The sequence below is a fragment of the Oncorhynchus gorbuscha genome, linkage group LG03 (genome assembly GCF_021184085.1).
Source record: "Oncorhynchus gorbuscha isolate QuinsamMale2020 ecotype Even-year linkage group LG03, OgorEven_v1.0, whole genome shotgun sequence".
In the NCBI taxonomy this organism is placed as follows: domain Eukaryota; kingdom Metazoa; phylum Chordata; class Actinopteri; order Salmoniformes; family Salmonidae; genus Oncorhynchus; species Oncorhynchus gorbuscha.
This window is the reverse complement of record NC_060175.1, coordinates 81340159-81355780: the sequence shown is the minus strand read 5'-3', so window position 1 is coordinate 81355780 and position 15622 is coordinate 81340159. Positions and strand designations below refer to the sequence as shown.

The following is a 15622-nucleotide window of genomic DNA, read 5'->3' as shown; positions in this document are numbered from 1 at the left end:
CCACGGGAGCGGTGAGAAAGCACTAATATCATCCTGACCCAAAATGAAAGGGATTAGGCTGTAAAACCTGCAGCAGAAGGCTATCTGGACATACAGGTGATGTTGTGTTTGTTGTTTGTGTTTTCTCCTTTAAAAAGGGGGACTTGGATATTATCTCAAAGATGCCATCCTGGAGCGTTAAGCTCCCGGGGCCTTCAAATGTTTTGGTTGTAGAGATGAGTCCCATTTTAAGAGCATGTCTCCTTTGGGAACATCCATGACTCCTTGTCAGCCTTCCCTCCTCCCTCCCTTCCCTCCCCCTCTTCCCTCCTCCCTCTCTTCCCTCCTCCCTCTCTTCCCTCCTCCATCCCTCCCTCCCTCCCTTCACTCCTCCCTCCTCCCTCCCTTCCCTCCCTCCCTTCCCTCCTCCCTCCCTCCCTCCCTCCCTCCCTCCCTCCCTCCCTCCCTCCCTCCCTCCCTCCCTCCCTCCCTCCCTTCCCTCCTCCCTCCCTCCCCTCCTCCCTCCCTTCCCTCCCTCCCTTCCCTCCTCCCTCCCTCCCTCCCTTCCCTCCCTCCATTCCCCCCTCCCTTCCCCCCCCCTCCCTCCCTCCCTCCCTTCCCTCCTCCCTCCCTCCCTTCCCTCCCTCCCTCCCTTCCCTCCTCCCCCTCCCTTCCCTCCCCCTCCCTTCCCTCCCTCCCTTCCCTCCTCCCTCCCTTCCCTTACCGTCCCTTGGTCAATTTTGTGATGTTTAGATGTATTTCCATGAAGCAGATGAATTCTCTGCCCAGTCATGTTTCCTATAAAGAACAGAGAGAGAGAGAGATGTGAAAATAATTGAATCCTTCATATTCTACCAGCCAGGGCCCACTCTATTCCACAGCCAAGAGCCATAGATTGCTTTTGTTTGAGTCGGGTTTAGGTGGCACAAAAACGTTGCAATTATTTGTACAATTAGTCGTAATTACGGTATAAGCATTTATCTTGTGTGCCCAAGAAGTTGTGGCGTGTATTCTACGGGGGAGAATAGGAGGAATTAATATAGATTGTTTTTCCTTCCAGAAAGTGCAGCTTGTTTCGTTGATGGCAATTAGCTGCTAATACCCGTGAGATCTCCCTTCTGCTCTGCACTACCTCGTGCTGCTTCCTTCCCAGCTCCACAATGAACTGAGGCAGGCGGAGGGTTGTTAGTGAGTTTGGTGTTGTGAAATTACAGCGTTAAGGCTGTTTCATGTTGTTTTTTATGAAGTTATTAGCAGTAAGGTTAGTGTGAAAGTGGTTCAGTGTTGTGGCATTAAGTTTTCAAACCTTATGGTTGTTGTGAAGTTAGTGTGTTGAGTGTTGGAGGCAGTGCTGTGACTTAACATGGATTTTGGAGAGGGAGCATTCTGCATATGTGTGTATCTGAGGCAAAATAACTAATCAAGGACACAGGGGGCTTAGATGTAATGTTTGTTAAAAGTATAGATACACAGACTGGATATACAGTAGATCGTGGGGTCAACATACTTGTTCTTTTGTCTTGGTGCCTGATCATTTGTTTCAGTTTTTGTATATTTACTTTTTTGTTACACAAACGAGCCTACATTCATGTGTACAGTGCACACTTATGTGCCTGAGTTAAGGTGTGTACACAATGTACTGTATGTGTGAGAGAGAGACTAGAGAGTGAATGTTAGCTGTTTTAACAATCTACAGTATGGCACTCTGGTGTCCTGCTAATTCTTCCCAATTTCCTGAGAGGTGTTGAAGATGACCTAGCCTCTGTTATGGGATGATTAAAAGATCCTGTCTGATTTTTATGGGGGGTGAACTAAATGTCTGAGATTTAGTGACCACCAAAGTAGCCCACCACTGTCACTTAGTGGAACAGATTTGTATTTCTTTATCTTGAGCCTTTTACTGCAGTGAGCTAAATCAGGGTCACACAGGGTGTTTCTTGGTAGTCTTAAACAAGTCTTCTTTGAAACAAAAGTACACATACGTGGTTATTGTAAGAGTTTTCTGGTGAAAGAGAAGCGGACCAAAAAGCAGCATGGTGGTTATTCATGTTCTTTAATTTATAAAGAAACTACACATGAGATAACTAACAAAAACAACAAACGTGAGAAAACCTAAAACAGTCCTATCTGGTGCAAACACAGAGACAGAAACAATCACCCACAAACACACAGTGAAACCCAGGCTACCTAAGTATGATTCTCAATCAGAGACAACTAATGACACCTGCCTCTGATTGAGAACCATACTAGGCTGAAACATAGAAATACCCAAAACATAGAAAAACAAACATAGACTGCCCACCCAACTCACGCCCTGACCATACTAACTAAATACAAAACACAGGAAATAAAGGTCAGAACGTGACAGTTATGGGCTTTTAAAAAAGACACCTGTTCCATGTCAGATTTAGAGTTGAAATGTATTACATTTTTTGTTTGCATCCCAATATGTGACCGACATCCTCAATTTGGTCTTCATATAAAATCAAAGTTTATTTGTCACGTGCGCTGAATACAACAGGTGTAGTAGACCTTACAGTGAAATGTTTACTTACAGGCTCTAACCAATAGTGCAAAAAAGGTATTAGGTGAACAATAGGTTAGTAAAGAAATAAAACAACAGTAAAAAGACAGGCTATATACAGTAGCAAGGCTATAAAAGTAGTTGAGGCTATATACATACACCAGTTAGGCTGATTGAGGTAGTATGTACATGTAGATATGGTTAAAGTGACTATGCATATATGATGAACAGAGAGTAGCAGTAGCGTAAAAGAGGGGTTGGCGGGTGGTGGGACACAATGCAGATAGCCCGGTTAGCCAATGTGCGGGAGCACTGGTTGGTCTGGCCAATTGAGGAAGTATGTACATGAATGTATAGTTAAAGTGACTAAGCATATAAGATAAACAGAGAGTAGCAGCAGCATAAAAAGAGGGGTTGGGAGGGGTGGGGGGGCATACAATGCAAATAGTCCGGGTAATCATTTGATTACCTGTTCAGGAGTCTTATGGCTTGGGGGTAAAAACTGTTGAGAAGCCTATTAGTCCTAGACTTGGCAGTAGAGAGAACAGTCTATGACTGGGGTGGATGGGGTCTTTGACACATTTTAGGGCCCTCTGACACCGCCTGGTGTAGAGGTCCTGGATGGCAGGCAGCTTAGCCCCAGTGATGTACTGGGCCGTACCCACTACCCTTGCGGTTGAAAGTTGATAAACTTATAACCTCACTTTTGAGAAAATGACCCTTAAATTTTTGGTAAACCTGCTGGAGAGGTCTTCATTGTCTACACCCATTCAGCATCGTTCACATCCCTTTAAGCCTTAGCCCCACCCATCTCGTGAAGGATTCACGTGAGTCCATGTACTAAACAACCAAACGTTTTAAGGCCGGTTTATACTACATCTATCGACAGTTGTCGCAATGACATCAGGTACATTCTATTGTCGTCCGACACCAAGCTTGTCGTTGTCATTATGAACAAGTATAAACACAAAACTACAGTCTGCATGATGGTAAAACATAAGTAGTGTTGTTTTAACACAAATAAACCCACCTGTTAATAAATTAATTTAGTATCAATCTAGAAAAAAATATGTTCTAAACAATGTTTTGATTAGTTTCTAGCTTGTTAGCTAGCTAGCTAATGTTAAGTGAGCTGGCTAGCCATTTCAAATAACGACGATATCATATAGCTGACAACACCTTCACTTTAGCTCATTTGTCTTCATTATTACAGGAAAATATAAACTCACAACAAAATTATTATTTACAATTTAATTAATGGCGAGCCAATTTGAAGGTGTAGTGAAATGGTTACTTGCATCGTGGAGTATTTTGTTTAGTCATGCAGCTTGCTAGCTAGCTAGGTAAACAATGAACCATAATCCCAATCCATAACGTTACTCTTCTGCATGAATCTGCAGGTAGCTAGCTAGCTAAACAATGAACCATAATCCCAATCCATAACGTTACTCTTCTGCATGAATCTGCAGGTAGCTAGCTAGCTAAACAATGAACCATAATCCCAATCCATAACGTTACTCTTCTGCATGAATCTGCAGGTAGCTAGCTAGCTAAACAATGAACCATAATCCCAATCCATAACGTTACTCTTCTGCATGAATCTGCAGGTAGCTAACCAACAATGTTCAATGTTAGCTAGCTAACATTAGACTATAACTAGCAATGCAAATAATATGAGATAAGAATAATATTACTACACAGATCATACTTGTAATGTTAGCTAGCGAGCCAACCAGCTAACGTTAGCTAGCTAGCTAACAGTACGCTTTAACTGGAAATGAAAACGACTTTCTGACTAAATGTGTATAATATCTGTAAATTTAGCTAGCTAGACAATCTTACCCGTATACATGAATGGAATCTTCTCACTCTCTGTCACGGATGCCATGGATGCCCTTACAACAGCCTGCTGTGTGTTCTCTTTTCGACTCCCTCTGCATATTTACAATAAAATGCACAATTTTTCTCCGTCTCCTTAGCTATCATACTCTAATTCCAATGGGCATTCCACTGATTTCAAAACTTGGTCCTCCAGAAAGTGGAGAGCAACATTTTTGCAGTTCTACTACGTGATATCTTTCAAAAAATCAGTGTTAGAAAGGATTACTTACACATACTAATAAATAATAATAATAATATGCCATTTAGCAGACGCTTTTATCCAAAGCGACTTACAGTCATGTGTGCATACATTCTACGTATGGGTGTTCCCAGGAATCGAACCCACTACCCTGGCGTTACAAGCGCCATGCTCTACCAACTGAGCTACAGAAGGACCATACTGACTGGCTCATGTTATAGACAGAAGCGTGGTACATGACAGACCAATCCAAACTCCTCTCTCGGCGTCCAGCCCATCCATTATCTTAGCCAATCATGGCTAGAGGGAAGGTTCCTGGCTTTTTCTGTGACAAAACCAACTAGGCTCGTAATTTAACAAATGTATTTACAGATGGCATACATGTTTGTTATTAAGGCACATGAAAGCTCACATGTTCCAGAAGGCATTTCTGCCAAAAAATCTTTTTGATTGAAAAAAAAGTTTATCTTCAAATGTCTCTCTTAAGAAGTAGTGACTCAAGACATAAGCCTTGTTTCCTGAAACTAGTCAAATATTACGCTTTATATACAGTACCAGTCAAAAGTTTGGACACACCTACTCATTCAAGGGTTTTTCTTTATTTTTTACTATTTTCTACATTGTAGAATAATAGTGAAGACATCAAAACTATGAAATAACACAAATGGAATCATGTAGTAACCAAAAAAGGGTCAAATATATTTTATATATTTTATATTTTAGATTCTTCAAAGAAGCCACCCTCTGCCTTGATGACAGCTTTGCACACTCTTGGCATTCTCTCAACCAGCTTCATGAGGTAGTCACCTGGATTGCTTTTCCAAAATTCTTGAAGGAGTTTCCACATATGTTGAGTACTTGTTGGCTGCTTTTCCTTCACTCTGCGGTCCAACTCATCCCAAACCATCTCAACATGGTTGAGGTCGGGTGATTGTGGAGGCCAGGTCATCTGATGCAGCACTCCATCACTCTCCTTCTTGGTCAAATAGCCCTTACACAGCCTGGAGGTGTGTTTTGGGTCATTGTCCTATTGAAAAACAAATTATAGTCCCACTAAGCGCAAACCAGATGGGATGGTGTATCGCTGCAGAATGCTGTGGTAGCTATGTTGGTTAAGTGTGCCTTGAATTCTAAATCAATCACAGACAGTGTCACCAGCAAAGCACCCCCACAACATCACACCTCCTCCTCCGTGCTTCACGGTGGGAACCACACATGCAAAGATTATCCGTTCACCTACTCTGCGTCTCACAAATACACGGTGGTTGGAACCAAACATCTCAAATTTGGACTCATCAGACCAAGGAACAGATTTCTACCATTCTAATGTCCATTGCTCGTGTTTCTTGAACCAAGCAAGTATCTTCTTCTTATTGGTGTCCTTTAGCAGTGGTTTCTTTGTATCAATTTGACCATGAAGGCCCGATTCACACTGTCTCCTCTGAACAGTTGATGTTGAGATGTGTCTGTTACTTAAACTCTGTGAAGCATTTATTTAGGCAGCAATCTGAGGTGCAGTTAATTGCCGATTTCTGAGGCTGGTAACTAATTAACCTATCCTCTGCAGCAGAGGTAACTCTGGATCTTACTTTCCTGTGATGGTCCTCGTGAGAGCTTGTTTCATCTTAGCGCTTGATGGTTTTTGCAATTGCACTTGAAAAAACGTTCAAAGTTCTTGAAATTTTCCAAATTGACTGACCTTCATGTTTTAAAGTAATGATGGACTTTAGTTTCTCTTTGCTTATTGGAGCTGTTCTTGTCATAATATGGACTTTGTCCAAATAGGGTTATCTTCTGTATACCACTCCTACCTTGTCACAACACAATTGATTGGCTCAAACGCATTAAGGAAAGAAATTCCACAAATGAACTTTTAACCAAGCACACCTGTTAATTGAAACGCATTCCAGGTGACTACCTCATGAAGCTGGTTGAGAGAATGCCAAGAGTGTGCAAAGCTGTCATCAAGGCAAAGGGTGGCTACTTTGAACAATCTTACATTTTAAATATATTTTGATTTGATAAAGACTTTTTTGGTTACTACATGATTCCGTATGTGTTATTTCATAGTTTTGATGTCTTCACTATTATTCTACAATGTAGAAAATAGTAAAAAACCCTTGAATGAGTAGGTGTGTCCAAACTTTTGACTGGTCCTGTACATCACCGAAGACTGAAATATAGCAAAACCATTTGACATAGAAACACCAGATTTTCATTTTTTTTAAATGTTAGATTGTTTATTAATTATTAAATTATGAAAAATATGAATAACATTCCACCCATGAGGCTGCTAGGGTGATTTTGTCATTTGATTGCAGCAATGGGTTACTACTACAGTGCTGTGAAGTACTATGCTGCTGTGTTCCAGTGCTTATTACTGTATTGTGTCCCATTAATATTTGAGTGCTATATATTGTCAAGTAGGTGTAGGGCTTCAACACCACTTAACAGTGAAGTGTACTTACCTCACCTTGCTTTATTTCTTCCAGAGACATCCTTCCATGCAGGCAGACATCCATCCGCCATATTGGTTTTCCTCCTTCCTGTTTATATTGAACTTGACCTCTGAACCCTGAACTCCTGCATAATCTTGGTAATCATTTCATTTTTATTTGATACGTTGTATTAATTTGGCCATTTTCTCATCATCATATAATTTCCAGATGTCATTTCCAGATGTCTTGTTATTTCATCTTCTTCATACCTTTGTTCCTTCTGATTATCATGATATGTTCTCAATTTAGGCATTTAGAAATGACTGCATTGTTCTATTCATTTATATCTGTGTCCTTTTCATTATTCCCTACTTCTCTGCATTCTCAATGACCTCCTCTGTCCTTAACCCGTAACATTTCTAAAAATACATAGCAATTTCTTTGCTTCTTATTGTTTTATTTTTCATTTGAATTTGATAGAATATCTAATTAGTCACGTTTTCATTGACAATGTTATTTTTTTTCTTATTACCAAGGATTCCCATTCCCCTTTCCCTCCTCCCTGTGTGTGCATATGTGTATTTGTGTAAGAGAAAGAAGGAGAGAGCGGGAGACAAAGATAATTCAATATTATTCTATTAAGTAACTGTGTGGATCCGTTGTTTTCCATATGTTAGGTATCACCTTTTACAAATTCTGACTGAATGATTCTTGAAGGACACGCACCAACCGGGTTAATATGAAAGACATTTCCCTGCCTCCCGGCTGCCTGTGTGAGGGCCAGGGTTAGACATGAGGTGAGCTGGCGGCAGGAGAGAAGAGGGGAGTCACAAGGTTGCCACCCAGAGCAGTAGACTTGCTTGTCTCAGCAGAGTAAACATCACCCCTCGTCTGCACGCAGTAATAGCTAACAGAGAAGGACGTGGACAGAAACACTATGAGGAGGATAGGGACTGGCTGCTGGCTCTGTCTAGCACAGCAGGCCGCATGGCACACAGGCATTCCTTTTTTATCTTCTCCTTCCCAGTCCCCCTAAAAACAAGCAATGAGTCTCCACCCTTGTGTAAAGCAGTGGGCACAGGCATTATCATAGTCACAGAGACACATACTCACTCACCTACTTACCCACACACACACACACACACACACACACACACACACACACACACACACACACACACACACACACACACACACACACACACACACACACACACACACACACACACACACACACACACACACACACACACACACACACACACACACACACACACACGGTTTGTGATGACAGGGATCACGCTGCATTTGTTAACAAGTGTCCTATCTGCCCCTCCTCATATTGGCTGGTTCAGGGTGATGCGGTCGGACCTCTCTAATGCTACTGCTCTTATCCTCAGACAAGTGCAGTGTGGCCGAGGGTCGCAAGGGTGACTGGGTCCTATCTGTGGCCCTGCCACAAATACACACAGGCATGCACACAAACATACACACAGTTTTGTACAAACGCACACACAGATTCACACACTCACACACACAGAGAATCAGACAAACACACACACACACAGACTGTCTCTCACACACACACACACGAGTGCATGCACACACATACACACACAGTCAGTCTGTCACATCGGTGCCTGCTCTGCATAAAGGAAATTGTGAGCGATAGAGAACATCTTTGGCTCTGACCCGCGATTGTTTGGCAGATTTTTTGATTAGCTGTCTTCCCCTGCCTGTCAACCTCCAACCCTTCAGCTGGAGGAGAGAGAGGGGGGGTGCTATTGCTGGCACCAATATTGAAATTAAATTTGTCTCTAGCACCACAGTTAGCCCCACCGAAAAGGAAATTGGGGCATTATAAGCAATGCTACCTACAGTACTAGAGCTGCAGACTGTCAAATCAAATCAAATCAAATTTTATTTGTCACATACACATGGTTAGCAGATGTTAATGTGAGTGTAGCAAAATGCTTGTGCTTCTAGTTCCGACAATGCAGTAATAACCAACGAGTAATCTAACCTAACAATTTCACAACAACTACCTTATAGACACAAGTGTAAAGGGATGAAGAATATGTACATAAAGATATATGAATGAGTGATGGTACAGAATGGCATAGGCAATATGCAGTAGATGGTATCGAGTACAGTATATACATATGAGGTGAGTAAATGTAGGGTATGTAAACATTATATTAAGTGGCATTGTTTAAAGTGGCTAGTGATACATTTTTTACATAAATTTTTCCATTATTAAAGTGGCTGGTGTTGAGTCAGTATGTTGGCAGCAGCCACTCAATGTTAGTGATGGCTGTTTAACAGTCTGATGGCCTTGAGATAGAAGCTGTTTTTCAGTCTCTCGGTCCCTGCTTTGATGCACCTGTACTGACCTCGCCTTCTGGATGATAGCGGGGTGAACAGGCAGTGGCTCGGGAGGTTGTTGTCCTTGATGATCTTTATGGCATTCCTGTGACATCGGGTGGTGTATGTGTCCTGGAGGGCAGGTAGTTTTCCGCCGGTGATGCGTTGTGCAGCCTTACAGTTGTGGGCAGAGCAGTTGCCGTACCAGGCGGTCCTTTTGGTGACAAGACAAATTTATTCAGCCTCCTGTGGTTGAAGAGGCGCTGCTGCGCCTTCTTCACGATGCTGTCTGTGTGGGTGGACCAATTCAGTTTGTCCATGATGTGTACGCTGAGGAACTTAAAACTTACTATCTTCTCCACTACTGTCCCGTCGATGTGGATATGGGGGTGCTCCCTCTGCTGTTTCCTGAAGTCCACGATCATCTCCTTTGTTTTATTGACGTTGAGTGTGAGGTTATTTTCCTGACACCACACTCCGAGGGCCCTCACCTCCTCCCTGTAGGCCGTCTCGTCGTTGTTGGTAATCAAGCCTACCGCTGTAGTGTCATCTGCAAACTTGATGATTGAGTTGGAAGCGTGCATGGCCACGCAGTCGTGGGTGAACAGGGAGTACAGGAGAGGGCTCAGAATGCACCCTTGTGGGGCCCCAGTGTTGAGGATCAGCGGGGTGGAGATGTTGTTACCCACCCTCACCACCTGGGGGCGGCCCGTCAGGAATTCCAGTACCCAGTTGCACAGGGCGGGGTAGAGACCCAGGGTCTTGAGCTTGATGACGAGTTTAGAGGGTACTATGGTGTTAAATGCTGAGTCGATGAACAGGATTCTCACATAGGTATTCCTCTTGTCCAGATGGGTTAGGGCAGTGTGCAGTGTGGTTGCGATTGCGTAGTCTGTGGAACTATTGGGGCGGTAAAGCAAATTGGAGTGGGTCTAGGGTGTCAGGTAGGGTGGAGATGATATGGTCCTTGACTAGTCTCTCAAAGCACTTAATGATGATGGAAGTGAGTGCTACGGAGCGGTAGTCGTTTAGCTCAGTTACCTTAGCTTTCTTGGAAACAGGCACAATGGTGGCCCTCTTAAAGCCTGTGGGAACAGCAGACTGGGATAAGGATTGATTGAATATGTCCGTAAACACACCAGCCAGCTGCTCTGCGCATGCTCTGAGGACGCGGCTGGGGATGCTGCCTGGGCCTGCAGCCTTGCGAGGGTTAACACGTTTACATGTTTTACTCATGTTGGCTGCGTGAAGGAGAGTCCGCAGGTTTTGGTAGCGGGCCATGTCAGTGGCACTGTATTGTCCTCGAAGCGAGCAAAGAAGTTGTTTAGTCTGTCTGGGAGCAAAACATCCTGGTCCGCGACGAGGCTGGTTTTCTTTTTGTAATCTTTTTGACTGTAGACCTTGCCACATACCTCTTGTGTCCGAGCCGTTGAATTGCGACTCTACTTTGTCTTTATACTGACGCTTAGCTTGTTTGATTGCTTTGCGGAGGGAATAGCTACACTGTTTGTATTCGGTCATGTTCCCGGTCACCTTGCCCTGGTTAAAAGCAGTGGTTCGCGCTTTCCGTTTTGGGCGAATGCTGCCATCAATCCATGATTTCTGGTTTGGGAATGTTTTAATAGTTGCTGTGGGTACGACATCGCCGATGCACTTGCTAATAAACTCGCTCTCCGAATTAGTGTATTCGTCAATGCTGTTGTTTGACGCAATGTGAAACATATCCCAATCCACGTGATCGAAGCAATCTTGAAGCGTGGAATCAGATTGGTCGGACCAGCGTTGAACAGACCTGAGCGCGGGAGATTTCTGTTTTAGTCTCTGTCTATAGGCTGGGAGCAACAAAATGGAGTCGTGTAACATTCACATGCTGTGAGGTGCTTCCAATTAGAGCCCAGCCCACTCGGCATCTCGCATACATTACAACAAATACAAACACAGCTAAATCTCTTCTCTTCAGTTGTATTTATACAGCAGTTTTCACAGGGACATTTGTTAGAGTGACTTTAACAAGAGACCCCTTTTCTTTTCTTCCTCTAAGTAGGAAGCTAGCGCAGTAGGCTACTGTTCCCAGGGCAAACCTCCCTCTGGTTCGAGGCCTTAAGAGGAAGCACACTCATCAGAGAGACTCATCCTGCTCTGCTGGACGAAAGGCCAAAAGTTCATTGGCAATTATTTGTGACTTGGGGGGGTGTATCAAAAACAATGTCCTCTATGAGATCCAATCTGCCCGTTGTATCTGCGCGTCAAGCTGGTGACGAGCGGCATTTAAAATCTCATTTAATTTCAGCTGCGCTGAATGACACTATGCAAAAAGGTCGAGCCTGTTGTTTCTCACACGCAGAGGGAACACATAGTACATCTCCTAAATGTGTTTGGTGAGAGAGGAGAGAGAGAGAGAGAGACGAGAGAGAGAGACAGAGACTGAGTGAGATGTGAGGAATGAAGGGAACCGTGTTTGCCGTATCAGGTGGATGAAGAGAGAGAGAGAGCAGGGGATTATGGTTAGCATACTCAGAAAGGCCATGAATTCAAATGATCCCAACCAAGAACACGAGGGAGATTTTAGTCTTACGTCTGCCTTCACTCCTTTATCTGTGTACTGCATGTCACTACCTCTACAATCACAGTCCTGACTGTTCACTGTGATTTATGTTTGGAAACTTGATGCTTTCCCCCAGTCCACAGATTTGACATTTGATTTAAAAAAGCCTAAACCCTAAACATGGCCCGCTATGTTCTGCAATGAAATATTCCTCCTTTGCGAAGAGCCTGTTTAATATGTGTTACGATGTAGCTGGTGAGACCCCTCAGCGACATCAAAGGTGTTCCTCCTCCCAAAGCCTGTGTATTCTCTTCTGAAGCTCCCCTCCCATCCAATCACACATCCACCCCAGGATCTCACACAGAAATGTCTCCGAACCCGTGATTTTGGTTCATTAAAACCACCAGACTGATTCGCCACCTCGGTATCTTGACTCCTCTGCCTCGCTGTCCTGTTATAGCGTTTGGTGCAGCTGGCGCTGCTTGTCCCTCGTTGACCTGTTTTGTTAACTCCACCGCTGTATTTCACCGCCTGATTAGATGTCACTCAATTAAAAGCACATTGCTGTTGAGAGAACTGAGCAGAGCGGCCTAGCCATAGCTCCCTTGTTGCCATGGATGTGAGTGTGCGCGTGTGTGTATGTGTGTTGGAGGGGGGGGGGGGGGGGTAGCAGGGCTGCCTAGACCTAGCGTAGCTCCCACAGCACCAGCAGGAAAACCTCAGGCTGCACAAGGAGAGATATACAGTACAGGGAAACAGAAACTTTCACACCCAATCAATGAGAGCCGTGCGGCTTGACTTCTTTTTTTTATCATAGGAAAATTAAAAAGGATGTGCCTAGCAAGTCACAGAGGACTCTCCCATTTAATAGTCAGCTATGAGAGGCGAGGATTAATAGACCTCTCCTAATATAACTCGCATTGGTGGTCCCCTAGCAGCCCCCGATCAGGTAAGGCCCAGTGAAGCAAAGATCATTTATAAGTGGTTCATTATTTTACCTTCAGATTCCTCCGTCTGCCATTGATTTAATAAACACTGATGTATCTGCTTGTAAGGGAGAAGTGCCATTTTTCATTTGGTAGATCTGCTAGATTTGTTATCATTGTTCTCTTGTAGAGCCTTTGGCATTTGCAGCTCGAACGATCCCAACCGTGAGCATAGAAACTGGAGAAAAGAGTCCAACTCTTTTGAATGTTTGCGGAATTTTCCTTAAGAAAACATCTTTATTGCAGAGACTCAATGTCAAATTCCCGCTCATCAAGATATGGCAGTGTACGTAACTGAAAGTGTCTTATAAAGTTCTGACAAACTGCTCTGGCTACCCGTGAATGGATTCAACAATGTGTGACAACAACAGTAAGGAAAAATAATTAATGATCTATCAATGTTGTTCAGATGATTAATGTGTTTGTTTTTATTGTGTGATGGACCAACACGCTAGTTTGAAAGGAATGTTCCTCTCATTTCCTCCTACTGATGGAGGCTAGTAAGACACCATAAGCTATGTCTCAACCACTGTGTTGTAGTGGGACTTATTTCTTCAGTTGAACAGGTTTTATCCAGTTTGTTCTCATTGAGATTACATGTATTTTACAAGAGAGACCTGTTCACGGTGACACAACTTATGGTGTACATGTGGATGGGAGAATCTTTATCTTCACAATGTTTCTATTAGAAAGACATGGTTGTGTGTAACAAACAGGAGGAGGTGATGGGGCAGAAGTGTGTTGCCGGGAGCATCTCTGATCAAGATGAAAATGACATGGAAGGATCAATCTGGTGTAAATCCCTCCTGTCCCGCTGCATCCCACACATGTTCCTGTTCTGTTTCGCTCATAACAAAAATCATTTAAAGGTCACATTCTGTCTGTCAAAAAGAAAACAGCCTTAATGCATTATGGGTAACCTTTGAGGCTTACTGTATGTTATGTTTGTCTGAAAGCAGTGACCGATTCTTGGCATCTCGGATAAAATGTGAGAAAAGTGTAGATAGGAAGTTATTTTTAGAGTATAATAAGTTTGCCAAAATCCTTACTTAAGATGTTAACATGTTCAGAAGGGTAATTACGAAAAAATAATGACCCTCTCTAGAAATGATATGTGTAGCCCTGTAAGATAATAATAACCATTGGTGTAATACAGAAATGATTCCCATCCAAGCATACATTTTTCATTTATCGGAAGACTGCAGACTTTGCAAAATCTCACTGGTGGTTGATGCATTTACTTAAAATAGCTTGGCGCATGCTACCCTGACGGACATACAAAAATATTGCTAATGAGAGAACCCAACCCAGCCTGGGTGGCAGAGCGGAGCAGAGGAGTAGAGAGGGAAGGGAGAGCGCCTTGGTTACCATGACAGGCACAGCTCCAGCAGGCAGCATCCAGCACTATATATCTGTGTCAGGGTCCAGAGAACCAGGGACACATCTAATGAATACATGATGGATGGGTCAAAATTCTGTTTTGTTTTTCAGGTCTGAATGTCAGTGTTCAGAGAGGGGCGAGGGGCGTTGTGAGGTGCTAGACAGAACACCAAACCTATGAATGCAATAACTGTTCAAAGATCACAGTGAGATCAGTGTCTATCTATCCCCCAACACCCCGCTCACACACACACACACACACACACACACACACACACACACACACACACACACACACACACACACACACACACACACACACACACACACACACACACACACACACACACACACACACACACACACACACACACACACACACACACACACACACACACACACACACACACACACACACACACACACACACACACACACACACACCTCCAGCCAGAGAAGCCTGACCTTTAAGAGTAGCAGCATAGGGATATGGAGCTATGCATCATGATGCCTCACGGAGCCTCACGGCCCACAGCCTCAGGCACTTGGCATTCTGGGAGAGAGATGTCTTCAGGGATAATCTGATCAAAGAGGAAACATGCACTGTTATCAAAGCAGTCACAGCACAATGCTCACACCTGTGTTTGCCAACAATAATGGTACTACTCTGTTCAGTTCGTATAGCCTTGTTTAAATCAATTTGAAAACTTCTATATGTGGATACAAACTACACAAAAGCTATAAACGTCATGTGAAATAGGAAATGGCTGTTTAAGCACTTTATTAGAACTATTGCTCTGATTGTTCAGCGTTGTATTCTCTGGCCAGTCTGAATATAACAAGCTATACCGTAAACAACTGAGCTTGATGGTATGTCAACCTTTCAAACAACCTCAAAAAGTCACATTGTACCTATGATTTACGTACAGTATACTGACAGCACCCCACGACAACAACAACAACCGTTTTTATTTCCTTAAGCCCTTTATTCAGACCAACAATATAATGGAGCTTTATGAATAGTTGATGTCGAGTTTTGAGTGATGTGTGTTGTGCTCTTCTACCTGCATGGCTGAGGCCAGCCAGCCAGGCAGCTCCACCAGATAGTGACTGACTGAAAGCACCCAGAATAAATGGAGGGAAAGGGAAGAAAGGCTGGAGCAGCTAGGGGGGGAGAGGAGAGGAGCAGCGGCCCTTTCCACTCACCGTGGCTGGGTCAATATAAAACCTCATTACTGGGGTGTCATAGAACATTTGTGCACTTTCTGCTCCATCTAGCAGCAATTTTGCTGGATAAGCACTGCTCTTGTTTGGCCCGTTTTAAGC

The 15622-nt window shown here is 43.5% G+C and overlaps 1 protein-coding gene across 1 annotated transcript in view; it reads left to right on the top strand.

Moving 5' to 3' along the window:
• The window catches only part of LOC124022249 (calmodulin-binding transcription activator 1), a 101624-nt gene extending 94036 nt beyond the window's left edge, over window positions 1–7588 (top strand). The window contains exon 4 of the mRNA XM_046337196.1: window positions 7076–7588. Within this exon, the coding sequence (XP_046193152.1) occupies window positions 7076–7162 (87 nt within the window). The 3' untranslated portion in view covers window positions 7163–7588. The remainder of the gene's footprint in view (window positions 1–7075) is intronic.
• Window positions 7589–15622: the final 8034 nt, after the last annotated feature.